General features: G+C 47.6%; 4 protein-coding genes across 5 annotated transcripts; 2 read left to right on the top strand and 2 right to left on the bottom strand.

The window, feature by feature from the left end:
* Positions 1-33: 33 nt before the first annotated feature.
* bcl6b (BCL6B transcription repressor) lies at positions 34-4089 on the bottom strand. 2 transcript variants are annotated; one of them, XM_037262334.1, is made up of 12 exons: positions 3940-4089; positions 3791-3864; positions 3372-3564; positions 2834-3052; positions 2473-2595; positions 2217-2406; positions 1894-2063; positions 1740-1819; positions 1414-1512; positions 1177-1307; positions 946-1083; positions 34-875 (listed from the first exon to the last, which is right to left on the bottom strand). In XM_037262334.1, exons 3-12 carry the CDS (start codon positions 3557-3559, stop codon positions 735-737), a joined length of 1479 nt encoding a protein of 492 aa, XP_037118229.1. In that variant the 5' UTR covers positions 3560-3564; positions 3791-3864; positions 3940-4089; the 3' UTR covers positions 34-734. The 2 variants fall into 2 exon arrangements, with proteins under 2 accessions (XP_037118229.1, XP_037118230.1); XM_037262335.1 differs by having other exon boundaries at positions 2217-2394; positions 3940-4088.
* Positions 4090-6712: 2623 nt separating this feature from the next.
* On the top strand, positions 6713-11469 carry trip6 (thyroid hormone receptor interactor 6). The gene is made up of 10 exons (XM_037262113.1): positions 6713-6946; positions 8156-8366; positions 9003-9100; positions 9190-9306; positions 9377-9862; positions 10001-10097; positions 10161-10330; positions 10751-10929; positions 11002-11122; positions 11279-11469. The coding sequence occupies exons 2-10, from the start codon at positions 8165-8167 to the stop codon at positions 11408-11410; spliced, it is 1602 nt and encodes a 533-aa protein (XP_037118008.1). The 5' UTR covers positions 6713-6946; positions 8156-8164; the 3' UTR covers positions 11411-11469.
* Positions 11470-12631: 1162 nt separating this feature from the next.
* sst5 (somatostatin 5) lies at positions 12632-13726 on the bottom strand. The gene is made up of 2 exons (XM_037262991.1): positions 13426-13726; positions 12632-12946 (listed from the first exon to the last, which is right to left on the bottom strand). The coding sequence occupies exons 1-2, from the start codon at positions 13552-13554 to the stop codon at positions 12773-12775; spliced, it is 303 nt and encodes a 100-aa protein (XP_037118886.1). The 5' UTR covers positions 13555-13726; the 3' UTR covers positions 12632-12772.
* A 3432-nt stretch (positions 13727-17158) lies between these two features.
* On the top strand, positions 17159-20798 carry LOC119129636. Its single transcript, XM_037262990.1, is given in 14 exon segments — positions 17159-17289; positions 17418-17545; positions 17606-17737; positions 17799-17821; positions 17925-18141; positions 18279-18375; positions 18448-18635; positions 18704-19048; positions 19116-19264; positions 19266-19512; positions 19586-19703; positions 19822-19994; positions 20325-20404; positions 20498-20798. Coding segments are annotated over 14 exon segments (2277 nt in total). The 5' UTR covers positions 17159-17210.
* Positions 20799-22550: the final 1752 nt, after the last annotated feature.

The following is a 22550-nucleotide window of genomic DNA, read 5'->3' as shown; positions in this document are numbered from 1 at the left end:
TGTGTCAATTCTAAGAAATAAAGAGACATGATATCAAGGCTGCAGTTTAATTGAAATAACACAAAAGCATCTTTGACCTGCAAATGAATCATCCAATAATTCCCGACTCTCTTGGAGACAATTTGTACGGTTATATATCCGCAAAAGTCCTTTGCCCGCTTGGACTTTCTCAAGTGGGTATAGATGCATAAATTATTTCAGAGAGCACGCAAGGCGCCAGGCCTCTCACGTGCGAAGTTCAATGCAAAACTTAGAAGCAAGAAACAACACAATTGTCATTCAAAGTACGTTTTAAATGAATGAGCTCAAACGTCCACACGTACTGTTCAAACTTCCTTCAACCACCTGAAGTGAACCCTCACCATTTTGTGCCTGAACATACTTTGTCCTTCATTATTTAAGCTTAAAAAATTGGATTCAAAAATTGCAAAACCATTTTTATGCTTGATTGTCAATATCTTTGTTTGAAGTTGTCGAATGGTAAGGGTTCACTGAACATACTCAAACTTTACAAAACCTCTCTTTGGCAGGACTTCCTCTCAAACTCTTCACAAACTTACAAACACACTTTCGGTTACACTCTAATCCAACTTTTTTACCGCTCTACTCTCAAATGCAAGCTCGGCGAGTGTGAGGATTTGTTTTTTTACAGACAGCTAAACCACCTCTCGCAACCAGTGACAAATATACCATTCAGAAAAAGTTAGTGTCGTTCAGCCTTTTTTTTTTTTTTTTTAGCAGGCCTGCAGAACGGGCGGGTACGGCTCAGTCAGGACCTTGTAGTGGATCTTGGTGTTGGTAACGGCGCCGTGCTTCTGGCGCAGATGAAGGCGCAGCTGGCTTTTGTGGCGGAAGCGGAGCTCGCACTTTTCACACTGGCCAAAAAACACCCAAAATGAACACCTCGCCTTGAATCATTGCACCTGTTTTTGGTTCGGCACTCACCGAGTAAGGCTTTTCTCCGGTGTGGATGCGCAGGTGACTCTTGAGGGTCTGCAGGTGTCGGAAGCGGGTGCCGCACGTGTGACACGGGTACGGCTTCTCACCCGTGTGGATCAGGACGTGCGCCCGCAGGTGAGCCACCTAAACATAACAACAACCTCTTAGCTTTGCTAGGCTAATCCGAAGTAGCGGCAATGCGGCGGCGCGGATTGAACACAAAGAGTAAAGCCTCACCTGAACGAATCGGGCGCCGCAGGTGTCGCAGCGGTACGGCTTCTCGCCCGAGTGGATGCGAGCGTGCGTCTTGAGGTTGGCCGGCCGGTTGAAGCGGGCCCCGCACACGTTGCAGTGGTACGGCTTGTCGCCTGCGGGGTTTCAGTTCAAAGGGATTTTCAACCCACATCACGGTGGACTCACGGTTCTGGAGCAAATTTGAACCACATCGGTCGTCAGGCGACATCCGAGCCTCACCCGAGAGGATGCTTTTGCCTCCTTTAGCGTTGCCCGGGTAACCGTAAGGCGCATAGGAGCACTCTCGCTTGACGGCGTGATGTTGCTGATGAGTGCTAGCTGTGGAGTGGGAGAGAGAAAAAAAAACAAGGTGGTGTGAATGTATTTCAGGAAGGGAGGAGTGGAGAGAGGGAAGGGAATGAAAGGATGGGTGGAAGGCAGACAAGGAAAATGAGGGAGGAAGGAAGGAAGGAAGGAAGGAAGGAAGGAAGGAAGGAAGGAAGGAAGGAAGGAAGGAAGGAAGGAAGGAAGGAAGGAAGGAAGGAAGGAAGGAAGGAAGACGTTACCTGTCCCTTCGTCCACGGAGGCGGGTGGCCCGAGGGGAGGGGCTCGGCCAGAACCCTCGTAGCAGGAGGCCCGCCCCTGTCTGGTGAGCAGAGATCGTGAGCAGACGAAGGTCGTGTGTCGCAACACATGGCGCAACGGCGACCTCGTCCTCACCTATCAATCTGACCAGGCACTTCTCCAGGCCACGCCTGTGTCACGGCCGTGGCGTCGCCGCCACGCGGCTCCTCCTTCACTGAGCTCCCGGCACAGAGAGGGTTGAGGACAATGTACTTGTATTTTTTCCAGTTGCAGGACTTTGGGTACGCGGTGGTTTTGCTGCCACACTGGGGGGGGGGGGAGAAACACACACAAACAGCCAACGCTTGTTCAAATCTCGCGTGAGCGCAGCCGGAATGGAATTGACAGAACAGAGCACTCAAGCGACGCGCTTGGGTTTTCCCATTTGATACGTTTGGCTGCTTTCCCACTAAACTGACCTCAAGATTTTCCTTGCAGGTTTTGGACTCGGCGGGGGAGCTCGGCTGGCAGCTGGAGCGAGCGGGGCTGTCGGGAGACGGCGGGGGCGACACGAGCTCCTTCTTTAGCTCCTCTGAAGCGGGCCCGCGTGGCGGGAAGGCCCCCGGTGTGAGCGGGCCCTCGGCCTCACCCGGGGCCCTGGAAAAAGTACTGCTTGAAGGTCAGATCCATCAGCTCCCCCCCTAAATAGTTCCCAAATGGGCTACCAGTTCTTACCTGACTTTCTGAGCTGCCTGCGGTCCAAGATGAGGCAGGTCTCCACTTTTAGGGGCCACAGAGGCTACCGACATCCGGGGGTCCAGCTCCAATCGGGCGTGTCTCGTTCTCATCTTTTCCCCGCTAAACAAAATCGAAGCATTTGAGGTTCAAAATGCACAGACGAACATTTTCTCATCGGTAGATGAGCTTTGAAAATATCATGGCGTTGTTGCTATATAATGCGCTAAATAAATATCAAATATATATATATATGTATATATAAAATAGAAATAAAAAAATATATATATATTATATTGTAACATACAAGTGAAATTGTTTATTTATTTTATAGTATTTAATTTTCTTTTGAGGTTCTGACCAGTGCAGCCGCATAAAGTCCCGGCAGGTGTCGGCCACGTGGTCCATCTGCAGGTAGGCCGCCGCGGCAAGCACGCCGGGGGCGGTGGCAGGGGTCAGCGGGAGGCGGGACGTGTACATGAAGTCCAGCAGCAGGGCCACGCTGGTGGGCTCCAAGTGGCCCGGGAGGGACACGCTCATGTGCTGCACCGGCCGCGTGTAGAGCGAATAGAAGAACCCGCTGAGGAGGGGAGGGAAAAAAAAAAAAGTCAATTCTCCGGTGGAGCTGAGCTGCAGAGCATCAATCAAAAGTCTCTGAAACACCCACACGAGATAATGCTAACTTAGAATTGAAAACGCCATTGATATGCTAATGGTTAGCATTGACAGTTTTTTTTCAACACGTTCAGACAAATAATGTAACAGTATTCACAGGCATATAGCCTCAATAAAAAAAACAACAACATTCTAACATCTTAATCCATTGTAGTTTTGCAGAACCTTTGCTTATCGGCAACATTTTTCCCAAAAATGTCAGCATTCGTTTTGCGCGCACCCACCTGCAGGCCACCAGCACGGCCGAGTGAGCCCGCAGGCGCGCGTGGCCCACCGCCAGGGTGGCGTCGGTCAAGATGCCGCGGTGCCGCAGCTCGTTCAGGTTGAGCAGCACGTCGCCGCAGTGGCGAGTGAACTCCTTCACGTAGCCGGCGGACGCCCCGTTCCCTTCCGTTGCCGACGCCATCGCCATCCTCTCTGCAAAAAAAGAAGAAAAAATACAATGGTACAAGGCGCTGAAAGGAATTTGCGGTACAATTCAACTACTATTTCGCTATCACGTGCTCTCCAATCATAGCGTATGTTTTTGTTTGTAAATGTTCCCATATTTAGAGGAATTTTACATTTCTGTTTGATAAAAACTGATTGGTATTGTGGGATTTTTTTTTTTTTTTAATTTTCCTCTCCAAAATAAAGTACTTACAGATATGTGCGAGAATAAATAAACACAAGTGTGCCAGACACATGTGTTAGGCGAGACCAGCTCCCTACTCGTACCTGGAAAGAAAAACTCAAATGTAATCTCAATTTTCATTTTGGCCTTTTTTTTTTTTTTGGCTGTCCTCGACTCACCCCGACCAGCAGGGACGAGAACCGAAGTGCCCCCCGCGCAGACCTCAAGCCCTTCGCCTCAGGCTCCTCCGCGCAAAAGAGAAAGTGGGACCGAGCTCACCTCCACTTCCACTGGCGACAAGAGTTCGTGTGGGGGGGGCGGCGGGGAGGACCGCTCTTTATAATGTCGCCCACCCGCCTTCTGCCACTTCCTTCTTCCTCAATGGCCCACGCGCAGGAAAAGGCCTCCTGGCCCAGTATTTTTAGTGGGCTAGTAGTTTGTCGAAACCCCCGTCGCGCTGAGCACAGGAAAAGGCTCGTGGTGTCCCGTTTGGAAAACAAAAAAAAGAAAAAAAAATCGAGGAGGATTCGCCGATTGTCTGGAGACAAGCCAGAAAATATCACCGACCATCACGTCGCCGGAAGGGAGGAAGAAAAATATTTATATTGTTGTCCAAATGATCTACCAATTATGAAGTATAGATTCGTTACAAAAACAAGAGATTTCATGTTTACCCTTATAATTGATGGATTGAATATTTATTGATCCCCAGCGGTGGGGAAATTCAGGCCCCAGCAGTATCCATACCACAGAGTGGGTATACAAAAGACACACAGATGGCATGAGCGCAACTCAACAAGGCTGCCACACAACGGCGCCACAAAGAAAGTCAGAAAGCGCACAAAATAAAAGCCATCAAAGCAAATAAAGCTAAAAGACAAAGGAAAAAAGGAACAGCGGCCAACCAGCACCCCTCAATACAAGAGAACACCCCAAAACACACAAAATAGCCTCCACGGGGTCCGTCGACAGGGCAGTCCAGTACAACGGCGCCCAATGGACCGTGGTCGCGAATCGGTGAAAACATCACAAAGCAGGCAAACGTGTGAGCAGCGTCCTGGGCACCCAGTCGGGGCACGTGCAGATGGTCACCACGGGGCTAGCATGGCGAAAATCGTTGGTTCCGACGAGCACGAGGGAGCGGACTCCCCACAGGGGTTGCGGCTGCAAGGCCAAGGCGAGGGACCCGGTCATCACTGGCCGGATAAGCAGGAAGCCGTCGGAGAGTTACGCCGGTCTCGACCGATGATCGAAATATTCTTTCTTTTTTTGGGGCGCGGTTGGCCATTTTGAGAACAAGCGCGCGAGTGTGTCCAACAGTTTAAGAGCAACGTTTTTCAAAGTACCATTTCAAGGAATTTGATCAAATATTGTCAAATGTTTTCTCTGCACGTAAGCAATTAGGGTAAAAAACAACCTCAAAACAAAGACGCATTTCAATCAAGTCGCCATGGATTTTGGGGCCAAAGAAGAAAAGGAGCGTCAGCGTCATCGTTAATGCTGCACATCATGAGCACTCTTTTTGTAGAGTGTTTAGTGAGGTGCAAGTGTTATGAGGACAAAGAGGAAGGAAGCGAGACAACACCGTCGTCGCTTGGAGATAGATGGGGGACACCTTCCCCTTGATGGTGGAAAACAAACTTGGAGCGAAATGAAGCCAACAGATGTGAAGGAAACCCCCCCCCCCCCCCTCCCCTCCGTCCTGCTCCCCCCATCACAACACACACACTTTTGAATGCATCCTGCAAAGCTGCTGAGAGACATGGATGAAAACGCCTGCGCAGGACATCCGTCAATAATAAAGGAGGCAGGAGACCAGGGAAGAAAAAAGGCGATGAGGGGCCTTCATATAAAAAACAAAACAAAATGGCGGCACGTTACCTCATGCTGGCAGAGTTCAAAGATACGCGGCACGTGAGAAAGAAAGTGCCTCCTCATCGCAAAAATTCGGTTTCATTCTCAAAAACCATTGAAGGTCATTGATTTGAAATGCCGACTGTTGTGGCTTGAGAGATTCGCATTTTGGCTCGAGCCCCCCCCCCCGGCTATTTTTCAGACCTTTATTTCTTATTTGTCATGACATCCCTGATGGGGGGGAAAACAGGGATCAAGAAAACAGAGGTGGTCTGGGCCGCTTCCGGGCATTGTGAGAACAACGGATGAGTCCGAGGGGGGTCTTTGAGGAAAAGTGAGACCATTACTAAACGGCTTCTCCAATGGGCGGAAGCCATCCAGTCTGTCCCGTTGGCAAAGCTGTGTGTGTGTGTGTGGGGGGGGGGGGGGGACTTCCTCGCCTTCACATATGGGTCAGTGTTCTCTAGCCCCAACGTTGACCCGAATCCCCCAAGCCGATGCCAACGTGTTGACAAAAACAAAGACTTCCTATGATTTGCCGTCGGCATGGACATATAAGGACAAGCGGCTACCGGATGGGGGAGGAAGTGGCGTGGGGGGGGGGAGGTCTTTCTTTGTCTCGCTTTCTGCCGAGGCCCTGCCAATACGCCAACGAGGCACCAACTTTGATCGCGTGGGACTACAAATCAAAAGATGCACAACCAGAAAAAAGTCCAAATAGTGGGAGAGTTAAGTCAGAGAATATCGCAAGAGCAGGTTTTACATTTTCCAGATGACAGTTGTAATATGAGATTAATAAATGGGACATCCTTGAGAGGGGAAAAAAAAGCACATTTTTCAGAATCTTACAATTTGTTCCCATTCTTGTGTTGGCTAATACGAGTCCATTTTTTGAGAAAAGATATGAATTTATCCTCATGATGTTCTGACTTTATCTTGAAAATATGTTTGATTCAAATCCGTACAACTTTTTCCCCTGAACTCTAAAGCTTTAAGATTCCACGTTGACTCGGGTAGTGTCCCCTCGTCTAAGTTGGTTTCTATTTTGGGAACTTTTCCCGGTCACGCGCCCACCTCGCAAAGCGGGTGCGAGCACGTCGTTGTACGCTCGCTGACGTCACGCGTCGGGAAGCGTCGCGAGGTGGCTGTGTGTGGCCTCGACTCGAAAGGCCTCCCCGGAGCCGAACCTAAAGTCGGTTACCGACGCTGGCTGACTGGCTCGCTCGCCCGCCCGCCCACCGAAAAGAGAACGTTTTGTCCGCCGGCCACAACTTTCCGCTTGCGTGCTTTCATGGGAGCCGCGCACCGATCCGCTCTTCGCCATTTCTGGTGGTGAGCCATCATTCTTTCCTTACTGTTGTTATTGTTTTATTATCGGGTCGTGTGTTGCGAAGTTAGCCGGTTGGCAACATCGGCATAATAATGTTTTTTTTTTTCCCTCGCCCATCACTTTAGAGTCGAGTCACATTTCTTTAGTTAGAAATTGTTGTTGTTCCATTTTCGGCCGTTTGCACAATCTGTGACAAGAGCGCAACAAACAACTAGCTACACGCCGTTAGCTTAAGCCTTCAAAATAAAAGCACGAGACGAATACATTTCCAAATTGAGCGTCATTTTGCTATACTTGTGGACACGGCAGAGGCAGATACAACGATGCTTCGCATTTTATTTCGGTGGTGTTTCACGCTTTTTTCGTGTCATGGAATTTTACTTGAAAAGAAACGGAAGAAACGCCCAAGTTCCCCATTCGCTTGACACCCTGTCGCCCGCTTGTCACCCGTCAAATCCCAGCTGATCTATTTGATTTTTATCTATTCATTTGGACAAAGATTAGATCCAGTAAATATTTTTTCTAGGGCGAAGAACTTTGAAACAGCGAAGTGTGCAGACATTTGTGCCTGTATTTTGTTTTTAGTTCGAGTTTTGCACCGTTTATCACATAAAATATATATATGTAATACAAAAATATACAAATATTTATAGGTCACCTTTTTACTGGTCCTTTATAATAGCAATTTAAAGCTTTGACACTTTTTGTGCTATTTAATATTTCAAGTTTCAGTCCGAGTTGTGGTATTTTTTTTATGTGCCACGACGTCATGGTTATAATCCTCTTAGCTATGAGGATTTATGACAGCTCCACGACCTAAATTCTCTCAATAGGCCAAACTGACATATTAATTTTTCCCTCCACCCTTGACTCTAAAACAAAGCAAGTTGTCAAGGATTGTATTGTTTTAAGCCAGGTGCTTTCATTACGCAACATTTCCTATTTTGGAAATCCTCGCTGTCGTGGCGTAAACAGCCAAAGACAATAAGCATTGTGGGTGGCAGGCGGCCAGGGTGCGAGCGTTGCAGCTGCGCGCGTCTGCCCAATGTTTTCGGGGGGCCCGCCGCTGGAATTCCCCAAACCTTTCCGACCGGCTGCTGCCTTCCTGCTCCCAAAAGTCTATTGTTTGAGCCGCCGTTGCCACGGGAAACAAAAAAGCAGCAACGCATCCCTTCCGCTGGACTCGTTGCCCCTTCTGTGTCAATCCTCAGAATCCCGCCATGTCGGGTCCTACCTGGCTGCCACCCCGGACTCTGGATAGTCCCGAGCGAGCCGTCCCCCAGATGGCCCACTCTGCAGGCTCGCCCGCCTACCGGGCCCCCAACAAGAAGGCCGCGCCGGACTTCCGGCCCAAATACAACCCTTATGACCACAACGGAGGAGGGGGCACGGCCACTCGGTACATGGCAACCGGACCCACAGGTGAGACTTTGGTCTTTAAGTTTTTGCACAAGCGCCACCCAGAAAAAAACAAAAACACGTTGCTCTCTCCCCTTTACATTTTTGTTAGCCACTTCACTTAAATATTGGAAAATCTAAAAAAAATGAAATGCTTGAATATATCATATTCTAAAATATATTGCACCAAAAGCAGATATGATGTCCATAAATGTTCTATCCAATCAAACTCTTCAAAGCCACTCAAAAATGAGACGCGTTTGAACGTTTAAGCAGAAAGGGTTGGAATTGGTTAGATCACCAAATGATTCCCGAGCGCGGCGGCGGCACCGCACCACACCCAAATGTGTGTGTGACGATCGATCATTGGGACCTTAACTTTAAGCATGTGCTTTTTTTTCTTCACCACGAGAGGGAGCTCTCATAACACTACCATAAGCAGTTTGCTGAAACGTTTCGTCAAACGTCGGTCTTCTGAAATATTCTTTTTTGTTTGTTTGCACAATGTGCAGGTTGGAAAACAACAATGAAAATAACTTATTTGTCTTCGTGGTCATTGTTTATATGTATGTTTATCCAGCCAATCATAAAAGTCTCATTTCAAAATGATGCCCGCATCCCTATTAAAATTCCCTGCGACCGCTCTCTGTTGCGGCAAAGGCGGGCCCGTTCACCATTCTCCCAGCGATCGCTATTTCCTGCCTCCGCACGGGCCCGCCAAGTGGAGCGGCCACGGGGGCGACGGCTACGAGCTGACCGTAGGTGTCCCGTCGAGGTCGCCCGCACCTAATTTTCCACATCGCCCAGCCTTCACGTTGTGTTTTCCAAAACGGGCTCTCCCCTTCAGCGCCGCGGCCCCGACAAGGCTGCCGGCGGCTACCACTCCAAGATTGACGCCGACATTGACTCGCTCACCGCCATGCTGGCCGACCTGGACGGTTTGCCGCAGGACTCGGGCGCGCAAGTACGACACCCGGGCAAAAACGCGCCGCCATTTTCCCGTCACGTTGACATGGGGAATTTGTTTCCCACAGCTGTACGACAACGTGCCTTACAACAAATACCTCTCGGGGGAACACTACAACGCCGTCGCGCCCCCGAGCCGGCCCACCCCGAGCTACCACCCCCAGAGCCAGTACCACCCGCCGCCGTCCCCGTACCAGCAGGACTACTACGCGCCGGCCAACTCCAAGCCGTACCCGCAGCCCGTGCCGGCGTCCTACACCACGGCCTCCACCACGAGCGGGCCCAGGTTCAGCGTGCAGGTCAAGACGGCTCAGCCCGTCACCTACTCGCAGACGGGGAGGCAGGCCGACCAGGCCTACGCGCCGCCGCCCCCTCGTCAGCACGCGCCACGCCCGCCGCCCCAGGATTGGTACGCCGCCGCGCACGCCGCCCCGCCCCCTCAGGAGACGCACAGGGTGAGGGAGGGGGGCCAGGTGGCCTTGTCCAAAAAGGGGATGGAAAATCATCAAATGGGAGCCGCGCACAGTCCCGCTGCTGCTTACCAGTCCGGCAAGGTGAGACCGCTGACAAAACCAAATAGTGGGTCAAATCCAAGGGGCCAGTCAGAGTAGATTTTCACCAAAAGCCCATTTTCATTGTATTGGCAATCAATAAACCATTTGAAGTAACATTTTGAATTGAACCCCGCGCAGCATGTAGCATCCTCGACTCGTCCAGAAGAGGAGTTGGATCGCCTCACCAAGAAGCTGGTGTACGATATGAACCACCCGCCCGCCGAGGATTATTTCGGTAGGACCCTACGGAAACCCCAGCGAGAGTACCCGCGACCAAAACCTTTGCCCTCCCTTTTAGGGCGCTGCGCTCGCTGCGGCGACAACGTGGTGGGCGACGGCAGCGGCTGCATCGCCATGGAGCAGGTGTTCCACGTGGAGTGTTTCTCCTGCATCACCTGCCACGCCCGGCTGCGAGGGCAGCCCTTCTACGCCCTGGACAAGAAGAGCTACTGCGAGACTTGCTACATTGTGAGCGCCGCCGTGCTTGCCTTTATGAAAAGCCCTTTTCAGTTGTCCACATTGGCTTGCAGCTCTTCCAACTCCATTCGAATCCCAACGTGGGCCTAACTAGTCGTGTTCAAAATCATTTTTGCAAACAAAAACGAACCTATTTTTTGAGCTTGACAAATAAATACTCCAGGTATTTAAAACAAATACGAAATGAATAAATTATTAAACTAATAATTAAATAATAAACACATTACTGATTATAAATAATGATATATTATTATAGTAATTATAAATAAATATAAATTATTATTGTTATAAATAAGAGACACTACATATCAAAGTTGCTAAAAAAAAAAAAAAAAAAACCCCCCCAAATGAACAGAATTCAAACAACAGCTTTCTACAGCGACAGTGAACTGAAAGCATTTTTTCCGCCAGAGTACACTGGAGCAATGTTCAAAGTGCTCCAAGCCCATTTTGGACCGCATCCTGCGCGCCATGGGCAAAGCGTACCATCCTCGCTGCTTCACCTGCGTGGTGTGCAACTGCTGCTTGGACGGCGTGCCCTTCACGGTGGACGCCACCTCGCAGATCCACTGCATCGAGGACTTTCACAGGTACCCACGCAAACACGCGCGCAGTGGCCGAGTGCTGCTAACGAAAGCCGCGCAACCCCCCACCCCCGACAGGAAGTACGCCCCTCGCTGTTCCGTGTGCGGCGAGCCCATCATGCCCGAGGCGGGTCAGGAGGAGACGGTCAGGATCGTCGCGCTTGACCGAAGCTTTCACGTCAACTGTTACATCTGCGAGGTTAGTTTCATGTAGCAATTTCTTTTATTCTTGGTAAGGTGGGATCAACTTTATAGTCTTATCTGGGAGGAAATTTCCAAAATGTATTCATCAATTTAGCAACTACTCAATTATTAACTCATTCGCGGGACTGACCGTGATCTCCATCATGAGCAGGAATGCGGGCTCCTGCTGTCCTCAGAGGGCGAAGGTCGCGGTTGCTACCCGCTGGACGGTCACATCCTGTGCAAGGGCTGCAGCGCCCGGCGCATCCAGGACCTCTCGGCCAAAATCTCCACCGACTGCTGACCGAGGCGCTGTGGCACACAACATTTTTTTTTTTTTTTTTTAAACATCACGCAGCTTTAACAGTCCCCCTTTTTTTTTGCTAGTCTTTGTCTTGTGTTACTGATCCAAACGAGTGACATGTGAAGCAGCGGTCGGTCGGGTACATATTCGGCAGGCTACTTGCTTGCACACTCATTTCAAACCGAATGATGGATGATCGCTCAATCCATAACTGCCTCAAAACTCAACAACTGTGACTTTCTACATTCGAGCAGGCTGCGTCGGAGCCTGGTAGAATTGTAGCTAAATAGAATGTCGTAGATTTAACGAGGATTTGGTTTTTGCCATAAGGAATGTGACAACAAAAAAATGTTTTTGGACTGTTACACAGAACGGTGCAATGAAGTTTGATAGGATTACAGGGTGAAAACATTCACCGAAAAATCTGAACTTGCGTCTGTCTCCCTTGCCGATGTTTCTTTGTGCACCTTTGCGCTTGTTTATTTGTACATCGCCCCAGACGTGACACGACAACATGCTAAAGCGGCCACAATATAAGCGTACAACATTTCGGCAACAAAAATAAATATGTGTACACAACAAAAAAATACTGTGCCATCAAATTAAATGAACATATGTATTGTGGCCGCCTGTCATCTGGGGTTCGTTTATTTTTGGAGCCTTGGCAGCTACAGTATTTGCTACATTTTGTCGAAGCGTCCAAACGTGTACAGTCCGATTGTCGATCCCGCTCTTGTGAAGTGATCTCAGTACCTTTTGTTATTTGCCCGTCTTTAAGTTTGAATGTTAATGTCCAGTTGCACAATCAGCCATGTAGCTTTGGCCACGTCCATTTTTTTTTTTTCTTTTTGGCTTTTCATTTTGGTTCAGTTTTGAAACGCTACGAAGTGAAGCTCACGGTACTTTTGGGCGAATAAAAAAATATTTTGAAAATAAAGTAAAAGTGTCTTGTGTCTAATTAAGCGCAAAGTTGGACACATTTGTCAAAAGGTTTCATTTGGGTTTCTTCAATCAGGTGGGTTTCTTTAGGAAAAGTGAAGAAATTACACTAAAACTGTACAACTTGTTTAAAAATAGAAATTGTTTCCTCAAAATAAGCCAACTAACAGCTGGCAACAAAAGGTAGCACACCCCTAAATAAAATCCATCTCACACTAATACGCACGCCATTAAGAACAACGTCAAACTGATGCTTTTCAACTTTTATTGAGCCAAGGCACATTATTCAATGAGGACAAATCTAACAACACGGCACTTAACAAAAAGGTCACAAAAACGGGACACGGCCAAAGTTTCAATTGACCTTTGACGTGAGAGGGTTGGAAGGCGCACCATCGAAGGAAGGAGAATGACGACGTGGTGTCAACAGGAGGTGAAGGTCTTCCAGAAGAAATTGCGGCAACCCGCCTTGCGCTCTCTTTGGGAGAGAGGAAGATGTCGCCGCATCAACGTCACCCCGACGCCGAGCTCGGGGAGCGCCTCGTCGCTCGCCGCCACTTGGTAGATCAGCCTCAGCAGCAGCGAGCGAGCAGACTCCTGAAAACAAACGAACCGGCAAGTTCAGCTTCATCTGCTTCTTTTGCCTTGTAAAAGTAAAGTGGTCAGAAAAAAAATACATTCCCCAACTAAAAAACAGACAGCTGACAAATCAACTGAAATACTGTCATTGAGTATTTGTACTTTGTTACCTCCCATCATCTAAGACTTGTGAGATCCTTATTTGCTACTCTGTATTTAACGTGGAGAAGTCCAAAAAGAACTCACTATATCGCACAAGTACACGTATGGACATTAAAAAAACTAAACGGACTTCAAAGTACTTCACTTATATGCAAGTACTCGCATCCTTTTATAAAAAAAAAAAACCCACACACAAATGAAGTGTTGTATTTCTATACAAAATACTCACTTTGTACTTAAGTAGAAGTGAAGATAGTGTCGAAAAAGTTGGCCAGTACCAACTCAGTACATAGAAATACAAAGGTGGACAAAAACAGCCCCCCCCTCCCCCTCACCTTGTCCAGTGTCGCGTCTGCCCCAAAGGCCTCTGCGAGTAGGTGAGCCGCGTCAGGGGCTCCGGTGCTGACCCGCACCAGCAGCCCGGCGGACAACAGAAGTGCCAGCAGCACCTGCAGCCGAAGCATCTCCGCTTCTGCAGAACAGGTCGTGTGACGGCCGATTGGGCGGCACTCGCCCTCATAAATAGGCTCCTTGGACGCCAGCGCGCCATTGGCTGAAGGCGCTCGCGGCTGCGGGGGCGCGACGAGGTGTTGTCAGATGATGCAAGTGTCACCCGAGTAGACGATTTTGTTTTGCGCGTTCGTTGTTTGCATAAGAAGTTGAATGTCACTTTATGATGACGCTTATTGTAATATTGCTTCTGTTTGTTCAAAATATACTTTTGGAAAAAAACACTAGCACATGTTGCAGTCACTTGAAAACACAAAACAAAAATAAATCCAGTAATTTCTTTTTGAGATTTTTTTTTCCTGTTGTCAGAGCATTTTTTGTGGGATTTTCTTTCCTGTTTTGGGGGACAATTCTTATTTAATTTACACCTCAAAAGATCTTGAAAACGGAATAAATGTTAAATGATTAAAAAACTTCTCAAGAGCAGGACATTATTCAGAGAAACAGACAAAAACATTTCAAACGAAACAGAAAGATTCCTGAAAATCAGAAAAAAAAAATCTCATGAAACAAGAAAAAAAAATCCCAAAAATAAATTACTCTGAAAAATGTGAATGCAAAGCGCTTCGGTACAACTGCAAATTTGGGGGGTGGGTGGGGGTCAGAATATGATTATATCTAAAAACCCTTCAACCCTATAGAGATGATATAAAATGTGTCGGTCGGGATTAGCCATTTGGCGTCCACGCTCAACGTGAGGCCCCCGCACGCTGAGGCTCTTTGTTAATGACACACAGTGACTCAAATGTTAACGAACAACAAGGCGAGCCGAGGCGAGCAACACTCCACCAACCTCCCCGTTGCCTGCCTGCCCGCCGGCCCGCTGGCCGGCTTTAGTCAGCGCGGCGCTCCGAGGGGGGCCTGTATGCAAATGTCAAGGCACCGTCGCCAAACTCTTCCAACATAGCCCCGAGGTGGCAACTTCGAGATCGCAACGGCGCCAACGTCCCTTTGGAGCGGATCAATTCGACGACGACTTGACGTTTCAGAGCGAGCCAGCGCCGCGGGCGGCGGGCCCGTCGTGATGCAGCGGGCGGAAATGTGATCGCACCTTGTCAGGCTCCATTCAACTGATTTGAACTAAGCGCCGTAACAACATACTCTTTTTAATTGATTGTACATCGGTTAGTGATAAGACTACAAGTGGGCGTAAAAGTATTGTACTTTCGCGTGTATAGTAGCCCAAGTAGGGGTGTAACGATTCATCGATACACATCGATTAATCGATATAATGCTCTACGATTTATTGGCGTCGATGCTAAACGTAAACATCGATTTATATCGCCGTGTTTGACCTCGGACATTAGACGCGACTTTATTTTGAAATCCAGTTCATTGTTGCTTGCTTCCTCTTTCCGGGAGCAGTACGCGGCGTGTTGTGTTGTGAGCAGAGCAGGCACGTGAAAGGGGAGCCGACAACTACGCGGCTCCTGGGCGGGCTGGTGCTATGGCTAGTGTGTGTCCAAGAAGACGAGGAAATTCGCTCCCCTTTGGGCTTCAAGTCATTCGTTTGGAAGCACTTTGGATTCCAAAGAAAAGATGGCTCAACGGACAATTAAAATTATTGTAAATAAATAGTTCAGTAATGCACTTTAAAGTTAATGGTATTACAAAAAAAGAAGGAATATTCATTTTTCTTTACTTATATGAGGAAAAAATATAGGAATTTGATAAAGTTCAGTGTTAAAATAAGCACTTTGTATACTACAATACTCTTGTAATTTCCTAAATAAAGAGTTTGCAGTACCTTGTTGATTTTGCGTATGAATTGTTATAAATCAGGATATTGTTCTATATTTTTTATTTAAAAAAATAAATAAAAAATAAAATATCGATCGTGGAGCACTATATCGTGATGTATCGTGAATGAATCACAGCAGGCTTTAAGATATCGGCAAATATCTTATCGTGTTTCTTTGTATCGATATGATATCGTATCGTGACAAAACCCGCGATTTACACCCCTAAGCACAAGGCATGCTCAATTTCCGTCCTGTTTGTTTTAATTTATTAATAGCCCACAAGTGTTTTTCACAGGAATATTTACTTGAATTATGATTTTGCTGATGTTGGACTGTGGCCTGGCGTAAGAAGGCGCACTCAGTTACTGCCAAAGTAACTGTTTTTACTGTATACAGTATTTATGGCCTCATCATATTTTGAGACAAATATTTACTCTACCATTAATTATGTTAGCATACAAACACCATGCAATGAATTAGATCACTAAGCGGAATAAGAAGCTCATTTAGCAACATATTTATTATTTTCTATTTATATTATGTATGGACTACGAGTGGTTTTCCTGGAAATATTTATTTTAATGATGTGACATTGTGCTCACATAAATCATACTGTGCATCGTGGTTGTAATAAAGAGTGACGGTTCATGTGATTACCAATATCATTTTTGTTTTACTCTCATCAGAGTAGCAGGGGAGCAAATACATTTGAATCAAGTTAGTTATTTCAATAGATCACCTTGCTGAGTTAGCTGCTGCTAACTGGTCAAGAACAAGGTTACTGTAGCTACAGTATATAATGAAAACTAGAAAGAAAAAAAGAAGTGTGACAACCTTTACAAACGAGCCATGCGTCGTGACAATTGAATTGACCCATTTTGCACCGTATTTGCATTTCCGGGAAATCACCATGATTGTGCGCATGCGTATGCAAGTGCAACTGGGCATTGCTAGCGCGTCTCGACGTCTCAAACGCTTCAAAATTCAGTCAAACGCAACAAATTGAGAGCGGAACGTTGACGTACTCGTAGAAAACCAAAACCTACCAGAAATTGCAAGCTGTCACTGTCAGTGCCGAAATCTCTGCTGTGCTGCGCTCCTGACTCCTCGCGGGAAATTTAATTTGTGCGTCAGCGAAATGGGTCCGTGCGGAAACGGCAGTTATTTGGCGGGCGGGGCGGGGCTTAGAGTAGTCACGAAAGACCACTACCTAGGAGCATAATTAGGCTTAACCGTATATGATCAAATGAAATGGTTTGACAATAACAACAAAGACATATCAACAAAATCATATCAAAAATTGATTTCAAAGTTTACTTGTTATCCTTGAGATGCAAATTACTTATCTAGGAGGGCTGAGGAAAAAAAGCAATTCCAGGGGGTGCTCGAGAGCCATTTGGTATTTTAAAATCATCTTTAGGACACAGTCACAAGTTACATTTTGCGATAAAACAAATTGAATTGACACGTTTCTGTATTTTACGTATGGATGATTTATAATTTCAGGAGAGGGATAGAAAAGGTCCCGGAAGGACCTACAAAGCCAAACTGCTGCTGAGTAATTGCTAACGAGCGGCACCTTCACCTGTTTCAATGGAGGTCTTCCATTGGTCAGTCGGTTTGATCAAAAGCCGGTTTCATGGGGGCTGTCTCCAACGATGGCGCGCCTCTTTTATTTGTGGTAAGACTGTGCTGTCACATGCCGCAGAACTACTCAAATTCTTGCGTGTGGTTTTGTCTTGCAGGGTGGTGTGGCTTCTGTCCACGTTGGCCGATCCCATTCCCGATGGTACGGAATAATCTCCCAATCGAAGAAATCTTAAGCACTATTTGAACCGTTCTGCAATTTGGTCGCAGGAGTCCTGGACATGGATTGCCACGATCGTTCCTTCGTGATAGCCGTGGACCTCTCGTTCGCCGGGGATGATGCTCGCTTCGAGGCTGTCGGTACGTCCAGTTGGGGACCACGGTGGTCAGATATTTCCTTCCTCAACTTTTTCTTGACAGGGCGGAAATGGGTTTTATTTGATACGGCTTTGACGTGGATGGTGATCGTGATTCTTCTGACCTTCCAGATGGGACGGGAGCGTACGCCGTCGCTGAGCCGTACGCGGCCAAGTGCGGCTATAGCGTCACCGTCTCCCCATTGAGTGGTCGCATGGAGTTGCGTGCGTCCTACTTTAGCTGTCACACAGAGACGAAGGTATCTGTAAATGTTTGGTGGAAGGAGTCCAAATTTGCTGATTGGTTTACTGGTCCTTAGGACGATAAGGTGTTCGGATTCAGCTTCAACCTGTTGGTGAGGGGCGACGTAGCCTACGGACTGAACAAGACCTGCTCACCATCCCTGGAGTGGGCTCCACGAGAGGTCTCCTGTGAGCTCAACTACATGGAGGTATGATGGCTTTTTCATTTCAATTCTGCTCAGGTCCATACATTTGCCGGTGTGTCCGTAGGTGTCCATGAAGAGCGAAATCCCGTGTGGTGCCGGGGAGAAGGACGACTGGAACGTTCTCAGACATGTGAGTTGCAAAACTGATACTTGGACATGTTCCATTCATCCATCCTTATCGTTGGATTAGCCGTATGGCTAGGCGGTCTTGGGATTCTTGCGCGTGTGCTCTGCAGGTAGATGGCTGGTCTACTTTGGGTTGGCAGGTGGTGTTCCAGAGAGATGAGGAGCAGCTGGAACCGATGAGCATCTCGGACGCCCGTGAGCAAGGGTACATGTTTGCGCTGACCCACCAGAGGCTGGTGTTCCGCACACCCTATGGACAGCCGGATTCGTTCATGGCCATGGTCAGAGTTCTGGAAATGTTAATGGGATTTTGGGGGGAATAAACAGCATTTGAAAAAAACAACAACCTTGAAGCAGTTTCCAAACATCCCGTGGATATGTTACTGTGCATTTTCCGTTCCTTTGCTAATCTTCTCAGGTGAATGACATCCCTGTGGAGGTGGTCCACGCCACTCTGTTCTCCAGACAACGCTGGTTGGTCATCATGGTGGACGTAGCGGCCACCTGCTCCATGCGTATGCATCAACTCTTATCTGCCAGAAATGTCCTCCTACCTTCGTACTTAGTCACTCCCCATCCTTGAACAGATCAAGGTGCTTACGAAGACAGTGGCCACCTGGTTTTCAGGACTCCGGGGGCACCTTATCCAGGTCCTGATGTCGCGAGAGTTCGGGTCGGATTCACCGACGGCCTTTTTGAGAACGGCGACGTGGTGACTGAGAACGGCACGGTTCAGATTAGCATCCCATTGGACGCCAAGGGCGGACTCAGGAAGGTCGGTATTCAGAGGTGACCGGGTCGTCGGAAGAGTTTTTGTAAGATTTCGCATCCCCCTTCTTGCAGAGCTTTGTGAGCGATGACCTTTACGAGTTCTACATGTTCCACCTCTACCTGGAGCAAATGTTTGAGGACGAAGGGGCCGAGACCAGGCTGCGACTTCACCGGACGCTGAGCACACCCATGTTGCTGCGGCCTCTGTTTACCCAGAACCAAAGTATTGTGGAGGAGCGCCTCTTTCAGGTCTACCTGGGCGACGTACCCCAGGACGTCCGCTTGGTTTTGCTTCGGCTCAACGGCCGCGAGGCGCGCTACACCAACTCGTGTTCCGTCGCCGATATCACGCAACCCGCTCACGGCCACGGCTACTTGCTGAACGTCTCTTTTGACCACCCTGCCGTCACTCAGCAGGTAGATCGCATCGTTACAATTGGAGTCATCCCAAGTAGTTCCGCTCATGCTTCTTCTTCTCCCCTAGTACTACGAAATGTACGGAACTGTGCAATACAGATTGGACATCAACTACACGCTGAGTGTTCTTCCCGAAAACGAGCCCTATTTCTACTTTGTGAGCGTCACGGCGCTGGCTGGCCCCTGTGAGTCGAATCTTGGGTTGACCCGTTTGGGTTAGATGTCATCCTCACTATTTGGACTCCAATTCTGCTTTAGCTCCTCCGGTCCTGGATGCGGCTTGCTCAGAGTCAGGCATCAGCTTCAGCGCAGACCAATGGGGCTTTGGCTTCCTGTGGTCCATCGTGGTGGGCTCTGACACGCTGACGCCAGAGCTGGCAGCTCGGCGGGGCTACAATATGAGCAATGCCAGTCAGAAACTGCAGCTGGATGTGCCAGTCTACTCACAGGGCTTCCATTATAAGGTCGGGATGGTCTGATTCTACAGCTTGAAGAACTCCAGACAGATTTTTTTTTTTTTTGGGTCATTTGTTTCAGGACATCACTTTGGAAAGCTTCTTGGGCACTTTTGAGATCCATGTGAAAGACCGTCAAACGGGGTCTGTTCAGAAATCTGCTTCCAAGACTTGTCCTTTTGTGACCTCAGAACTTATTGGTAAGTAGGGAAGCAGTTTTTGGCCACTTGATTGTTGATGTCCTCACACTCGACAGTAGCATTGCAGTTTGGCCAATGAGTGACAAAATGCTGGACTTTTCGTGAATGTCCTTTTCAGTGTGTTCCACTGACGGGAGGATGACCGTGGCGGCAGATTTATCTCGGATGACTCCCGGCGGTGCAAGCCCATTGACAAGCAACTTACTGGACAGTTCGTGCGGCCCTGCAGAAGTTGATGAAACCAGGGCACTTTTCTCTTTCCCGCTCAATAGCTGTGGATCCAAAGTCAAGGTATTCACACAAATCACTTGTACCGTATTTTCCGGACTACTATGAATCATGAATCAAAAAGACTATGGATCATTATTTTGTGATTATAAAGTAATTTGTTGCGTCTGAAGTTGAAATAAAAAAGATTAAATGGAGAATGATTTGATTTAGATTAAAAATCTGACATGATGCATTAAGCCTTATAGTCCAGTGCGCCTTATATAAGGACAAAGTTTTAAAATGAGCCATTCATTGAAGGTGCGCCTTATAGTCCGGTGCGCCTTATAGTCCGGAAAATACGGTAACTCGTGTGTGAAGTCCTACATTTTTTTCCTCTTCCACTCCTTTTAGCTCCGATATGGCAACGTGATCTATCGAAATGAGATTTTCTACAGCAAGAACGTGTCTGACTCTGAGGATAATGATGAGAGGTTTGTATGCCTTTTTTTTTTTTTTTATGGAGAAATTAAGACTGTGGAAATTATTTGAAATGAGGGGATTGAGTGTACACTCTTACTTCTCAGGTTGGTGGTGCAGTGCAAGTATCCTTTGGAAGGCTTGCACAAGCTTTTCTCCATGTACAGGTTTGAGTCGGACGACCCGGGTATAGGTAGCATGGGCTTCTTCAAGCGGCTCGCGGAAGGAATCAGCACTACTCCTCTTAGTGGTCTCGTCACGACAACCGTAGCGGTTCCGACTCCGCCCATGGCTGGAAGAAGCAGCAGTGCCGCTCCAATCCGAAAGCATTTGGGGTCCTATCCTGCGGTGCACTACTTCCGGGTGTCTAAACAGAGCAAACCTCACCCTAATGCCAGAAAAGGTTGAGCCAACCTTCAATTGTTCAAATTGACCCTCTGCAATACAATTATGAACTGTTCAATTTCTTCACAGGTACAAAAGGATGGCAGCATGGCAACATTTGAAGGCTTTGATTTTTAACTGTATTCAATAAAAGTCTTGCATCTTACCTAAAAGCCTGAGTCCTTTTTTTTTTTTTTTCTTTTTAAATCTTAAGATGTGCACATTTGACCGACCTGCGCGCGCGCACACCGATGGACAAAATTGCTTTTTTGTTTATTTTTATAAAGCACTGACACGAAAAAGAAGGCATATGTAACTCTTCAAATTCTAATTATTACAACAAATTGAACCAGCACGCGGCCAAATTAAAGTAATCGTGAAGAACTTACCAGATACAAGTCCACAAAACTGCTGCGCTGCGCTCTCGGCAATTCCGGCGCTAAATTGAATGTGTCCGTCAGTGAAATTCATCCGTAAGGAAACACGCAACAAGCAGCCCCGTCGCGGGGCAAAGTTGACGTAAAACTACCTAATGCAATCAAACGAATGATTTTTTTTGGAGCGATCAGATTAAAAAGAAATTCGTCCAAAATCTGTTGAAGACGTGCAAAATACGATCTCTGTAGTATGATCTTTCGATCGTGCAGGTGTAATTGTAGCCATGTGAGGGCACTGCTGCAGCTGAAACTCGTGTCGAGCTTCAGATTCAGAACTTGCACAACTCGACTCCGACATGAGCGACAACGTAAGTGTTTCAACTTCAATTTGGACTGGTGGGGAGAGAGAAAAAAAAAAGCGTCATTGGTGTCTGTTTTTAATATAGCCGAGAGCCCAGCGCGCGATGGCGGCGGTGCAGCCGCCGTCCTCCCGCAGGACCGTGGAGCAACCGTCACGAATGCTTTTTTGTGCATCAACCCAGCAGCAAGTCTCGCCTCCTCCCGACAAGGTGAGTCCGCAACTTGAGACCGGGACTCCCCCGAGCAACACCAAGCGTGGAGGAGAATGGACCCCAGTACCGCGAGACAAGTATCAACATTCAGAGACAAGAAATGCTAATGACCAGAGCCGCGGAAAGTTTTGAGTCCGTGTTTTCTTTAAGTTGTTTATCTTCAATTTCTTTTAGTTCTTTTTCTGTCTGGTGCGACTAGAATTGTAACGCGGGAAGCCTCAAGTTTCGTTTTTGGTCTTTATGTAAAAAAAAAAAAAAGATAAAGTGATTTGGGGCATTTAGTTGCATTTAAAAAAAATTGATTCAGATATTCAGTGTAAAGAAGCTGAACTATGAAAGTATACATATAAATATATGAAATTGAGCTTATATATGAATATCAAAACACTTTTTACGGATAATATATTCTGTTAAATCGTTCATCTGGTCAGTATTTAAAATTGAAAACAAATCCATTTTTTAAATGATGACATTTTATCCAGCCCATTTGCCCCCATTTGTTTTTAGCCAGCATGGAGCAGCTTCCAACTCAACACTCCCCCGCCACTCATGAGCACAAGCTCCGCTCCTCGCAATCAGCCCGACCCCTTCCTGCGTGGGCCGCATGTCTTCAGGGTCCTGGGGGGCCCCACCCTGACGCCTCGCTCCGACAGTCACCCGTGCCGGATGATTCTCCAGCTGAGCGCCGAGGAGGACCTGGCCATCACTTGTCTTCTCAAACTGAGCTACCAAGACCCAGAAGACTCTCAGGTAGGCTTGCAAAATATCAGGGATTTTCTAAATTGGCAACTTTGAACGCCAGTTGGCAAAATCGAAGGTCGGCCGGG

Source organism: Syngnathus acus, chromosome 10 (assembly GCF_901709675.1).
Source record: "Syngnathus acus chromosome 10, fSynAcu1.2, whole genome shotgun sequence".
Taxonomy (NCBI): domain Eukaryota; kingdom Metazoa; phylum Chordata; class Actinopteri; order Syngnathiformes; family Syngnathidae; genus Syngnathus; species Syngnathus acus.
Note: the sequence above shows the minus strand (reverse complement) of the source record. Positions and strands in the feature narration are given on the sequence as shown.

Excerpts from the sequence above, each read along its gene's own strand:
- bcl6b (XM_037262334.1), bottom strand. The coding sequence starts at position 3,559 with ATGGCGATGGCGTCGGCAACGGAAGGGAACGGGGCGTCCGCCGGCTAC. Across the intron at positions 2,596-2,833 it reads GACTTTATGCGGCTGCACTG|CGGGGAAAAGATGAGAACGA; the intron begins GTCAGAACCTCA and ends GATTTTGTTTAG. Across the intron at positions 1,820-1,893 it reads GTGCCTGGTCAGATTGATAG|ACAGGGGCGGGCCTCCTGCT; the intron begins GTGAGGACGAGG and ends TCTGCTCACCAG.
- trip6 (XM_037262113.1), top strand. The coding sequence starts at position 8,165 with ATGTCGGGTCCTACCTGGCTGCCACCCCGGACTCTGGATAGTCCCGAG. Across the intron at positions 10,098-10,160 it reads GCCCGCCGAGGATTATTTCG|GGCGCTGCGCTCGCTGCGGC; the intron begins GTAGGACCCTAC and ends CCTCCCTTTTAG. Across the intron at positions 11,123-11,278 it reads TCAACTGTTACATCTGCGAG|GAATGCGGGCTCCTGCTGTC; the intron begins GTTAGTTTCATG and ends CATCATGAGCAG.
- sst5 (XM_037262991.1), bottom strand. The coding sequence starts at position 13,554 with ATGCTTCGGCTGCAGGTGCTGCTGGCACTTCTGTTGTCCGCCGGGCTG. Across the intron at positions 12,947-13,425 it reads CAGACGCGACACTGGACAAG|GAGTCTGCTCGCTCGCTGCT; the intron begins GTGAGGGGGAGG and ends GTTTGTTTTCAG.